Source organism: Populus nigra, chromosome 17 (genome assembly GCF_951802175.1).
Source record: "Populus nigra chromosome 17, ddPopNigr1.1, whole genome shotgun sequence".
Taxonomy (NCBI): Eukaryota; Viridiplantae; Streptophyta; class Magnoliopsida; order Malpighiales; family Salicaceae; genus Populus; species Populus nigra.
The window spans coordinates 6,703,066-6,716,131 of NC_084868.1; the positions used below are offsets into that span (position 1 = coordinate 6,703,066).

A 13,066-nucleotide genomic window follows, 5' to 3' on the forward strand; every position below is an offset into this window, starting at 1 on the left:
CATTAGATGTTGTATCAGCATTGAATTTTATTGTGGGATGGACAAAATGTGCTCTTTGATTCTGGCCAGTATCATCTGGACATACAACAAAAAGATAATATTTAGGATACTGTGCATTTCCACCTGAGCACCTTAATGTCATTGCAAAATTTACTATGAGGTTGTCTGGATTGTTGGGACATCCAGACCATACTGATGTGTAATGTTGTGTTTGGAGAACAATTTTGCTTTGATTGTGTCAAATAACTTGGGGATGGGAAGTCGCTCCCCTATACACAACAACGCGTGCATCTTGGCAATCACATTCTTTTTGTTACAGAAATAGGATTAAGAGATAATTGATCGTGTGTTTGTTGAAACAGTTACCCTATTTCGTCAGGTTCTTACATTTAGAGTATAGATTGAGGTAATTCAATGCCTTTATCTTGAGGTAATGCAATGCCTTTATCTGGCACAAATAAATAAATAAAGTGTTGGTTTAGCGGTTAAGAGACTGTTATATTTCTGCAAGAGTTAGAATACAAGTTTGATCCCTAAAATGCGTACTTTTTAGGAGAGATAGCCACGAATCCCGAATGGGACTAGTTTTACTATTTAAAAGAGTGTGAAAATATCTAGGTAAAAAAAAAAACCTTTATCTAGCCACTCAAGTTGCAGACTTACTAGCACAGTTGCTTTTCGATGCAATCAACTATATTGCTGCAGCCTCTGAATAGTAATTTTCCAACTTTTAATTAATGATAAATGTTTTCTTAATTTAATCAGCTGTAAATTTTGATCATTTTGAAAGTTGAATCTCTTCAGGTCTGCCGCTATATAATAACCTTCAGGAAGTCGATCTATAAACAGTTAAAATAGGCAAGAGACACCGCCTAGTGCATACAGCTTCCGTTATCTGGCTTTAAAGCTATAATCGAGTTGTTAACGATGGAAAAACTACCAGCTCATGCAGCAAAGTGACAGGATATCAGAATCAAGAAACTTCAATTTGTATGCAGAAAAATTCTTCCGTGAGAAAGAGCCGAGAAAGCCATGTTTTTGAGCAGGATGGCGCCGTGGTCCATTCCACCAGTCAATCAACAGCATGCTGGGACGAGATTAACCCATGCATTTACAATGCCACTTCGATGTCCTCGCATGTGCAAACCTGTTGCAAGAGGACAGAGTTACCACAAACAGCATCCCATGCCACATTTTGATTTCTCTGCATATCATCACCCTGGTAAAAACTCCAGTGTAATTGGACTGATCATTAACAAATAAAAGTGAAGTCAAACGCCCTGCCCAGATCCAAATACAAAACTCAAATGCTAAAGATGCAAAACACAACCCAGTTCAAGTTACATGACCATGATGAACAGTGATGATGAATATAAGACCAATACAAATCCAAAGGGACGATCATAATTATGTAATCCTAATAACTTGACGGTAGCCCTGTTGAGTTGATGAGCTTCTCTTTCAGAGTGCTAATTTGATTGAGAAACAATAGTCTACCCAAATATGTTGGAGGTGAATCTTCCATTGCTTTAATGACCTTAACGTTTCAATTTCATGTTGATTTCTGGAACAAATACTTTTCCACGATGGTTGAAGATTATGAAATCCAGGTTGTCTGGAAAAGAAACCATCCTGCATTGAAGAATATATGAATAATGTCAATGGCCCGTTATAGTGTAAAAACAACATTACTAACAATCACATTTGGTGTAATTCACATCTCCAAGCATATGTAGTGTAGAAAGAATCAACACAACTAAAGCATGCCCTCTAAGGAACATGAAATTTGACACGGGAAACTTGACCATCTTTAGCCTACCACCAAGTCTGGGCTAGACATATGTGGAGTTGATTGCTATTGTAAGTTGTAGCTAACAAAATTGTGAAGAAGTCAGATTTTTCAAGACAATAGTGAGCTGCTTTGGCCTCCAGACTGTCTTTTTTCTCATGGTCAAAAAGACCGGGTGGGTGGGTGATTCAAGGACGAGATCCAAGGGTTTTTCTTGAGTGGATTCTAAAGCTTAAGGGTTGCTTCTCTTCCATTCTACAAGGGATTTGATGCTTGTACTCTTTTGAGCATATGCCCTTTAACTTTGTTAGTTAGGAAGTCATTGGTGTGTATCCACTAGATTCCTTGTGGACTTGAGGGATTACTCTTGTAGTTATGATCTTTTCAACGCTTAATTTCATCAATCACTGGATCCAGATTATATGCCCTGTAGTTTTTCCCTCTTTAAAGGTTTTCCATGTAGATTGCTTGCATTCTCTACTTGGATCATAATTGTTCCCTGTGTTATATGCATCATTGTTCAATGTTCATCTTTTACAGTGCTAATCAAACTATTCACCAAATCCACCAATTGAACACAATCTTCAAGCAATAAGTAGCAAGATAACACAATCAGCTACGATGCAACATAACAAAATAAGTGTCCAGGAAGAGAACACAAGCAATTTAAATAAAACCATCTAAATGATGGAAATCTATGGGGGATAATCTGTTCCACTAATCAATGAGAACAAGAGTGCTAACAATGGCTCCTTAACTAACAAAGTTTTGGAACACATCCAAGGTAGAATGAGGAAAAAAAACTGCTGTGCCTAGATCTTGAACCATCCAAACCATAGGATGAGGTCTTTCCCATGGTTTCAGGAAACAAACAAAAGTCAGAAAACAGGGCTGACATGGTCCAGTCCTTTCACTGACTTGGCTTCTCTACGTTTTGTTTTTTTTGTTTTTTGTTTTTTTAATCATGTTTTCATCTATTACCTGAAACAACAAGCCTATGTCTAAATACAATTCACATCAATCTAGCCTAAAAACACTAGTGGTAAGCCTAGAGGCCCCATTGCCATGGTCAAGGCTTAATAAAAATAACAAGCCCTCTTCTTGCATATCAAGAAAATTTTAGTTTGATTAGTCCCTTGTAAAGTGAAATCTTCAGTCAAACAAACTTACATTTACATGCACCTGATTATGCTTGCAAGGGCACACTGTAGAGCAACATATAACTTGACAATGAAGAAATGGTAGTCTACAGTTCAATCTAGAATTCCTAGGAAATTAATCATAAAGTCAGAATGTGTTCAAGCTATATGAAGGTACAACGCGTGTTGAGGATTCTTAAGGATTTCTATATGTTCCTTAATTAACAAATGTCATGATCTACAAGATACAAAGATACTGTCCAGCTGACCAATTAAGGGACCCTTGATTTACTACAAAGTATGCTTATCATGTGGCAAGAATCAACAGAAATAGCTTTAGGTGCAATTGAGACTATTGCTGTACCATTAACATTACCAGACTGGGATAGGAAATTTAAACAGCATCTTCAAAATCCAGATACTGATAAGTCAGAAGCGATAAAACCATTCCATGGTTTATCTTACATTTCATTCAGGAAAATTCATGACCATCTCGTGAATTAAAAGGAGGAAACTTCCCTTATAACATCCGGAAACTACATAAATTATATCTAATCTGAGTTTGCCATGATCAATAAAAAGTGAATGACAACACTGTACATCAGATGCTGCAAAGAATGGATTCATGTATAATTTTTTAAAGCATGCAATGGGAATAGCACTTGTATGGCACCCAAAGGAAAGAAACCTTCAGAAATAAGTGTCACAACCAACAAGAGTAAGCAAGCAAACATGCCTCTCAATGGAGTAAATCACTAAAAATTCTGCAGTATGGGTTCATTTCAGCCTTCTAGCACGAGCTCTTTGTCTTAGTTGGCACATTAATCTGGATACCATATATCAACCAACTCAAGGAAATCAAGGGCCAACCTAATGAAAACTAGAAACAAAACAAGAACCAACCTGAGGAAAACTAGAAACAGTTGAAGCTCATTTCAACTAGAAAGAATACTTCCAATAGAAGTTTACAGACTTTCGGTCAACAATGAAAGGACAACATCCTTTTTCCAAAAAAAAGAAAACAAAATTCAAAGGCTGCTTATTTTCAAGGTAATACATATAAATTTCACAAAGTGATGAATAACACACTCCTTAAAGGGAAACCTGAGTACCTCATTAACTAACTCTTAATATACTCACAACTGCTGTAAGTAAATCAGTCTTTATTTGTTTATTTATTCTCAATTTCTTAAAGAGCAATCTGATTACTTGACAGTGAATTACTCATATTTTATCGGCCCAAAGTAAATTTATATAACCCAATGAACGATCTACATATTTGAGTTGGAAAATGAATAGAAAGAAATCCCAATAGACGAAATTTGAGAGATATAACTATAAAGACAAAGAACGAATGAGTTACCTATTGTCATCAGAATGAGGATGAATAGAGAGAAAGATGCCAGGCACAGTTATGGCTGCCCACGTACACAAAACCAGCGCCACAATCAACTCCACCACCACCTGCATAAACATCCAAACACACCCAAATAAGAGATTTAAAAAAAAAGAGTCAACAAAAAAGAGAAATAGAAGGAAAGGAAATGAAAGGAGAAGTAGAGAGAGAGATAAGATACATTGAAAGGAGGTCCGGAAAACTCATCCTCTGTAATCTTCAACAAACCCTCATCTGAATCACCACCACCACCAGCACAAATAAACAGAAATAACAAAAAAAGAAGAACAATCAGAAAAAAGAAGAAGGAAAGATATAAGAAAGAGAGAGAGAGAGTACGATTTGCATACATTGAGTGGTTGAATAAGCGGCATGAGAGAGAATTAAAACTCCAACAAATCCATTAACAAATCCTACCGAAAAACCCATTTTATTTTTCTATGTTGGCCCAGATGGCTTGCTCCTCCTCCTAGTGAAGCAGACAAATCAGTCAGTGACAGAGAGGAAGAGTTTCAGTCTCAGATTTGTGCGAGTTCCATTCATTAGCCCGCCGATACCTGTTATAATAGGGGTAGGAATTGTTTATTTTTGTTTGGAAATATATAAAAATAATATTTTTTTTTTATTTTTAAAAATTATTTAATATTAAAAATAAATTGTTTTTAATATTAATGCATTAAAAATTAAAATGATATATTTCAAAAAATATTTAATATTTTTCAACGGGTTTTTTTTTTGCAGTTGCCGTCTAACGACACGACGTTGTATTTGAAGAAGATACGTTAAATATAAAGCACCCTTTTTAACACTTTGCGTAAATACGCACCGTACTACGCTATTACTTCTTAACATCGCACCTACAAATAATAAACGCGTCCTTCTTCTTCAAGACGAGCAGAGAGCACATCTATAAAGAAGAAGAAGATAACGCAGACAGGCATGCCATGGTGCTGTGACCCTCATCTCCTTTTCTATTTCTTGAAGGTAACCCCCTTTTTCTTTTTCTTTTTCTTTTTGGGTTTCTGCTTAAACTACTGAAGTGGTTTTTTTTTTTCATGTTGGATTCAAGTGTTCTTACAAGTGAATAAACAACATTTTCAAAGATAAGTGAACCACTGGTGTCTTTGACTATTGTATACAATCCAATTATAGGGATTGGATTTTTCAAAAATGAATAAAGCAACCAAGATAGTTCAACTTAATTCTTTTGTGTTACAGTTGCTCGGTAAGTTAATATAGAGGCGGCAGCAAAAGGAGGAAACATGTGTCAACCTCTAAATTCAGTGGATGGAACTTTATCCTTATTAAACAAGTTAACGTTTTATGCTTTTCCTACCAAAACATCGGAGTTTCTTCATCCAAAATCTTCTCCATACCTCGGAAACAAGACTGCCAAACGTTGGAGATTTCGTGGTGTGCGATCACTATCCTTACAAGGTTCCTTGCCTTTTTTTGAAAATAAAAAATAAATGCACGATTAGTAGTAACATTTTACATTTTATCTTTGTTTCTTCTCACTGTCTGATTTTTCTTTTTCAAGTTTAATTTAATGTCCTTGGCAGGTGGTTCAGAGGCAGCAGATCATGTCAAAAGCTCTAACAATTTTAAGGTACCAAGAAATCTGGCTGATGTTCCCTTATTGGCAGGTGCTGTTGCTGGAATGGGGCTAGTTTCTAAGAATTAGCTTTTCCTTTTTCTTTTTTTTTGTGGATAGTACTGATAATTATATTTTTAATCTGTTACCAATACAGTAATTCTTTCATGTACCTGAACATATTGATGGTTCAACAGGAGATAAAAATATAAGTCATTGTATGTCTAATTGTAAACTGCAATGGATTTTCATCTCAGTTGACCATTATTGAAAGGTTAAGTTGGTGTACATTATCATCAAACTTCATATCATTAAATTTGGATGATATCGACAAAACTGGAAGAAGTTGTGTATTTTCTTTGTGAAGCCTTTACCCGATGTGTTTTTTTGGACAAGAGGATTACTATCCCAACAATCCACCTCATAAAACTGGTGTGTTTGTAGTCTTGAAATTTTAGTTGGCATTCCTGTTGGTATACCACTTTCCAAGTTTACAGAAAATGTTTGTTCTATTAAGTTGAACTGAACTGTGTTTGCAATTCCTGTTCAAATGCCTTCCCATCATTTGTTTGAGCTTTTAGTTGAATCAACTTCAATGCCCATGATAGACAAAACACAGGACTCCTTAATTTATATTTGTATGATGTGTCTGCTTAGTCTGGCTAAGTACTCCTTAAAATTGGTTTTTTCTTGTTGGTTGGCTGAGATATTTAATTGTAACTCTCAATTGGGTTTTGTTCTTAGACTAATTGTTGTGATGAAGGAGAAATGGAGCCTTTCCCACATGTACAAACTCTTAGAAAATTTCCTAGAGAGGAGCTGGTGGGAAAAGTGGTCATGGTCAGATTTGATAGTACCAATTTACTTAGGGAAGAAGAACAGGACCAGAGCTCTCAATCAGTGTCAAGTGCAGTTTTCACGATTAAATATCTACATGAAGCTGGAGCAAAAATAATTCTTGTGAGTGACTGGAGGAAGAAAACTAATTCGCAGCTTCATGATGCTGAGACTGTTGCAGGTATCATTCCTAGAGCACTTCAAAGAGATTGCTTCACATTGTAGGACCAGTCCAATATGGTTGTAAACAGCTTCAGAAATAATTCATGACAATCTCTTTGTTCCAGACATGATATCATCAGTTATCCAACACAGAGTTGTTACCATTAAATGCGATTATTCTGCTGTGTTGTTGAAAATGGAAGTCCTGAAGAAAGCAGATATATTCCTTCTTGAGAACCTTTCAGAGTACAAAGAGGAAGCTGCCAATAATTCAAAGTTTGCTGAACTATTATCATTAGGAGTTGATATTTTTGTTAACGACTCCTTTTCGCAGTCTCATAAAATTCTTGCATCAACAGTTGGTATTGCTCGCTTTTGTTCTGCTTGTATAGCTGGTTTTCACTTTGAAGAGAGCCTTTGTCAGCTGAAGAAGGTTGCTAGAACTAACAAAAGACCATATGTTGCAATTGTATGTCTCCACTGCTACAGATATCTTTCATTAGCTTCATTAGTTTAAAAAAGTTGCTTCCCCCTCTTTAAGTGAATATTAACATTTGCATGTTTCCTTTTGCTCTTCACTTATTGCTAGAATTCTCTTATCTGATGCAGATTGGAGGGGGTAATCTCTATGACAAAGCAGCTGCAGTGCATTTTTTAGTTTCCAGATGTGATGGACTGGTCTTTGTTGGGATGATGTCATTCCAAATAATGCATGCTTTGGGACTTTCTGTTCCTTCATATCTGGTAGAACCCGGGGCGTATAAAGCAGCTTTAGATATAATCCAAATTGCACATGATAGAAACATTCCCATTCTACATCCCATGGATTTTTGGTGCATGAATGAGCATCTTCCAGAGAAAATGGGCATATTTCCTTCTCATCATATTTTGGATGGTGAGATTCTACCCACAATTATTACATTTTTTGGCTTCATGTATGTCTTTCCTTTCAATCATTTAATATCCAAGCTCTTGAATTTATATTTGGTTGGGTAAATTGGTTTCCTCCCTCTATATTCTTCTAATTTATTCCTCAACCTGCTACTTTCGAAATTTAGATTGTCAGCAATTCTTTTTGCAATTATCAAAAACTTCATCAAAAGTGCTACAGTTGTCGCAGTTTTACACTGCCTTCAAGGAGTTAGAGTTAATATTTGAAACTATCTTCCTCTTTAAACTTTCCATGTTGACTTACTTCATTGTTCTTTCAGTTATTCTAGTGGCCGCATATTACATGAGAAAGCTATATATATATATATATATATATATATGGATAAAGTGTTTGTGGCCCCCCTCCAAGTACCATGTGGTATATATACTTGTCTAATCAATAGCAGAAAGAAGAAAAATGCATCACTATCATATAGAATTGATATGTCTGCTGCATCCTTCCGTGGTAATATTATTTCAAATGTTACCACAATCAAAGCAGCTCCTTTAAATTTGTATGTTTGATGACTCCACATTTATAAATTGTTATTATTGACCATTCTTAGATGTAATAAGCTCTGTGCTTGAAATATCTTATGTTCCTTATATTTTAGGTTGGCTACCTGTTGATCTTGGTCCTCGGTCATTGGATGAATTAAACTCTTTACTAGTGAAATGCAAGGTAAAAAGGAGTTGTTGCTGAGCATCCATTGTTTTTAGCTGATCCAAACTCCATGTTTTTTTGTTTATATTCAACACTTGTTAATTGATGAGAGCTTATTAGTGGAGCGTATAGGTGATTCATTAGCTATAACTTTCATTTACTACAATGAGAAGAATTTTAATTCATCTATCTGGAGATGGTAAACTTTGACGCATTATATTTCTATCTATTTGGCTCTGTTCATTTTACAATATCTTACCTCTTTATACCCACTTACTTTCATTGGTGTTGCATTGAGAATCAAGGCATAGAAGTTCTGTTTTTTTTTTTTGTTCAATTTACTAATTATGAGCCAGAGTTTGTATAAATTTTTCTTTTTCTTTTTTAGTTTTCATGAAGTAAATAAATCATATTGGACTTATTTTTTATCAATTGACGACATTTCTGTTTCAAAAAGCCATTATTTGTGGAATTCTGCTCGTGTATGTTGCATTTTGCTTTTAATTGGCAGCTCATTGTTGATTACTATCAGACTTAACTGAGTTTTTTTCCTTGTATTACAGAAAATTCTATGGATTGGTCCGGTGAAATTCAAGTTCTCAGGTCCATGTGCAGACGGAGCATCTAAATTGGCTCAAGCACTTAATGAACTAAGGCAAAGAAATTGTGATATCACTGTGGTGGGGAATATGGCATGCCAAGCCATGGTGATGGAATCAAAGTCTGTCTTGGTTAATGACATGTTTGAAAATGCTTCAGTTATATGGGAATTTTTCAAAGGAAGAAAGCTTCCCGGGGTTATGGCCTTAGATAGAGTATGTTCCGTCAACTTCACTAATTATTTTTTGCTGTAGTAATCAAAACTAAAATGAGGATTTTCCTAGATGAGACCATGGAAAAGAGTACAGCTGTTTACATTGAGGGGAGTATTTTGCAACCATCATAGTTCATCATTTTTCCTTGGATGGTGTTAAAGAGTATAATTTTACAGGCCCATCACTTCTTGCGATTTGATAAAACTGATGTCTTGGGTGCATAATATCCTCACTTAAGTAGTTAAGATATCTATCCTACCTATTCCTGCTTGAAGGTTTCTAAGACATTAATGTGCTCAGCTTTTTATGATGATTTTCTTGGGCATTGTTCCTTTCATGCTTTGTGCAGGCATATCCATTTGAGATCGATTGGAAGTCTGCCTATTGTAATCCAGCTCAACCATTGGTGGTTGATATTGGAAGTGGTGCATTTTCCTTTTTCTCTTCCTACTATTTGATTTCCTCGTATTTGTTGCTTCAAAAGTTAAGTACATGTGAGATTGAGTAGTTGACATTTGAAGTTGTATTTAGTAATCTGTTTGATTTGCTCTTATCTGCTGTGAAATATGTGTGAAGTATTGAACGGAAAATGAGTACGTTGGGTACAGAAAAACAAATGTCAAATAGTGATTATTATAAGACTAAACCATGATATGCCCATCTTGTGGGAATGTGTGTCTGTGTCTGACAAAAAGGGTTTGTGATTATGGTTCTTTCATGCATTTGATTAAAAATGGCAGGTAGTGGACTATTTCTTTTGGGGATGGCTAGGAGAAGAAAGGATTTGAATTTTCTTGGTCTAGAAATCAATTCAAAGGTTATTTGTTCTTCTGGGCTTCTTTTTGCTTTCTTTTTTTTCTCTTTACTTTTACGTCTTTCCTCTTTGATTCAATTTCTTACTTCTGTTTTATTTTATTTTTAAAAAAACTTTAGCTTGTAAGACGCTGTATGGATTCTGTTCATCAGTATGGCATTCAAAATGGGTACGGTCCTTGCTTTACTTCTGCAAAAATTTGCACATTTATGATAGTAAACATAGGCCAAAAATAATTATGCTGTCTAAATTGGATGTTCATGACATCTTTGTAAATCACTGTGCATTTAAATTAGATTAGATTTCTGTTTGATTGAATATTTCCATCATTATGGCTAAGAAATGAGTTTTTCAATGTGAATCTGATGGTAGGGTAGTTAATATTTTTGTTTTCGACAAAACTGTGTTTGCTTAAGATTATTGAATCCCTGCTTTATATAAACAAGGCAATATGCAATGTTCTTGAATGCTTAATTTTCCGAATGAACTTTTGTTTATATTTCTTTCACATGTGCAAGTTTGGGGAGTGGATTTTCATTTATAATTGAACTTTTGAAAGATTTCTTTGTATTTTGATGAGCACTGATTGGAAATCATATGTAGCTCCTCATGTTATTAACTTTCTATTGCTAATTGCCCTGGGATTTTATTTACTCGTGTGGGAAAAGAGTAGGGATAGGCTTGTGTTCAAATATTGCCAATCATTAAGGAAAAAAAAATTGTGCAGGTAAAAGTTTGTTTTATTATCTCTGGATTTATGTAATTGTTTCATCTGTTTCTTTTGTTCTGTATGTTAGGTACTTCATTGTAACAAATGCCACAACAACATTTCGTTCCATAGTTTCGAGTTATCCAGGAGAGTTGGTACTTGTTTCGATACAGGTAGTGGATAGATTGTTCTTTCTACTTTCAATCTGTAGGATCCATTTCTTTGTGTGCATTTGTCATTAACTCATTCTTGTTGCACTCCTAGGCATGGATTTAATTAGCTCCAGATAATCTTCTAAACCATTTAGGTGATGTATTCTAATTTGTTGTATGAAGAATTTTAAATCTTCTATTTCAAGAAAATTGTTGTCTCACCGTCTTATTTCACCACAATACAATCATCACTTAATATTTCCATTTACCACCATTGAATATGAAACAATAGGTGCTGCTACATTCTTCTGTTGTCAGCCTCAGTGTTTTTTTTGGCAAGGAGTAGTAATTTCAGATTATTTATGGATTCTGTCTTCTTTAAGAAAGCACTTTAGTCTCCTTGTAGGTGCAATAAAAGTACCCAATAATCCAAAATAACTGCAAATTAGAAAATTGGCTAGTGGTTTTATCCCTTGTTTTCAATGAATTGTTGAGACTTGACATCTATGCCACATAAGGACAACCTTTATCACCTTGTTCAGTGTCCCAACCCTGATTTCAACAATCCAGAACATAGATGGAGAATGCTGCAAAGGTCATTGATTAAAGCTGTGGTGGATCTCCTTGCACTGGATGGGAAGGTAACACGAAGTTTTTGCAGCTTCCGTTTCTGATGTTGTGTAATCCGTTCTTCATTACTCGATTTCTATCATAAAGCATGAAATGCTGCTTGCTCCAGCTTATTAACTCTATTCTTGAATTTCTTGCGCCAGGTTTTCCTGCAATCTGACATAGAAGCAGTTGCTTTGAGAACGAAAGAATTATTTCTCAAAATTGGCAAGGGCAAGCTCAATCTATGGAATGATCAATACCATGCAAGAATGAATCTCGGGGAATGGCTTGAAGAGAACCCATTTGGAGTTATGTCAGATTGGGAGCAACATGTTATTGATCGTGGGGCCCCTATGTACAGATTGATGCTTTCCAAATCATCCGGTATCGAATGATATCAAAGTAGCTGGTGAGTGAAGGCTCGCTATATCATACCAGGATGCTGTTGGGATACCATAATACTTCTTGAAGATCATTTGCTGATCATTTCAATGTGGGGGCAGACCAAGGTTTTCCATTTTATTGGTCATGATATCTTATACTGATCACCTACAAGTTATGTTAGAATATAAATCCTTGCAGCCTTGCCCCACCCCAAACCAAATAAATTGATGGAATTCTTGTGGCCACGGAGAGCTGAGGGGCGAATATCATCATTCTAAAAGTTTGTTTGCACCATTCTGTGGAAGGAAGTGGATAAGAAGAAAGTATTTGTAAACTCTTATGAATAACAAGAACATAGAGACTCGGTATAAAAGAGATGCACTGCATTTGCTTTCGTTAACCAGCAAATTGGTTTTCAAAGTCAGGGTTTTCGAGCTTTTGGAGGCTGTAACTAATTGCTAACAGCAACATTAAATCTCAGCTGTGCCTGCAAAAATAGGAAAAACAAGTATTTCGTTATCCTTGGCTGTTCGTCGTTTGTTCATAGAAGCTTGAACATGAAACAAAGAATCAGTTGTATTCAGCTGATGTCAACTTTGGACCTGTAACTTGTTCAATATTACTAGCATTAGTCCCTTTATTGTGTAATGTTCTCCTTCATTCTTGTGTGGCTATCAGACATTTACAATTTAGGGCAAAGGGAGCTTAACATTTCTTGATCCAAATACCATAAAACCTGAATCTTCATCTTTTCTTTCCAAACATGAATATGATTCACGTGCCTTTCCTCGAAAGGAAGATGCTTTTTTCTTCTAGGAATATGGTAAATGTGACGAGGAGGAGGATGTCTTTAGCCTTTTGACATTTCAGGACAGAAAATATTTAAATAATTAAGACATGTGGTATCCTTGTGACAAACAATGTTTTTAACATTAGAAATGGAGACAAGTGTCCTTTGACACCTCATTGGATGTTGAGCATTGAGAGTGTTTTTTTAAAATACTTTTAAAATACTTTAAAATTTTAAAAATAATTTTAAAAATTAATATGTTTTTGATGTTTTCAAATT

General features: G+C 35.3%; 2 protein-coding genes across 11 annotated transcripts; one reads left to right on the forward strand and one right to left on the reverse strand.

Moving 5' to 3' along the window:
* Nucleotides 1-1,166: 1,166 nt before the first annotated feature.
* On the reverse strand, nucleotides 1,167-4,902 carry LOC133677150 (membrane magnesium transporter-like). Its single transcript, XM_062099001.1, has 4 exons — nucleotides 4,675-4,902; nucleotides 4,506-4,558; nucleotides 4,292-4,392; nucleotides 1,167-1,632 (listed from the first exon to the last, which is right to left on the reverse strand). The coding sequence occupies exons 1-4, from the start codon at nucleotides 4,751-4,753 to the stop codon at nucleotides 1,539-1,541; spliced, it is 327 nt and encodes a 108-aa protein (XP_061954985.1). The 5' UTR covers nucleotides 4,754-4,902; the 3' UTR covers nucleotides 1,167-1,538.
* Nucleotides 4,903-5,143: 241 nt separating this feature from the next.
* On the forward strand, nucleotides 5,144-12,645 carry LOC133677148 (uncharacterized). 10 transcript variants are annotated; one of them, XM_062098994.1, is made up of 14 exons: nucleotides 5,148-5,308; nucleotides 5,543-5,761; nucleotides 5,865-5,970; nucleotides 6,685-6,936; nucleotides 7,043-7,386; nucleotides 7,527-7,812; nucleotides 8,462-8,529; nucleotides 9,075-9,326; nucleotides 9,676-9,751; nucleotides 10,067-10,143; nucleotides 10,260-10,309; nucleotides 10,938-11,022; nucleotides 11,544-11,642; nucleotides 11,775-12,645. In XM_062098994.1, the coding sequence occupies exons 2-14, from the start codon at nucleotides 5,648-5,650 to the stop codon at nucleotides 12,006-12,008; spliced, it is 2,043 nt and encodes a 680-aa protein (XP_061954978.1). In that variant the 5' UTR covers nucleotides 5,148-5,308; nucleotides 5,543-5,647; the 3' UTR covers nucleotides 12,009-12,645. The 10 variants fall into 10 exon arrangements, 9 of the variants coding, with proteins under 9 accessions (XP_061954980.1, XP_061954978.1, XP_061954979.1 ...); XM_062098995.1 differs by having other exon boundaries at nucleotides 5,865-5,933; nucleotides 6,663-6,936; XM_062098993.1 differs by having other exon boundaries at nucleotides 5,887-5,970; nucleotides 6,663-6,936.
* The last annotated feature ends 421 nt before the right edge of the window (nucleotides 12,646-13,066 follow it).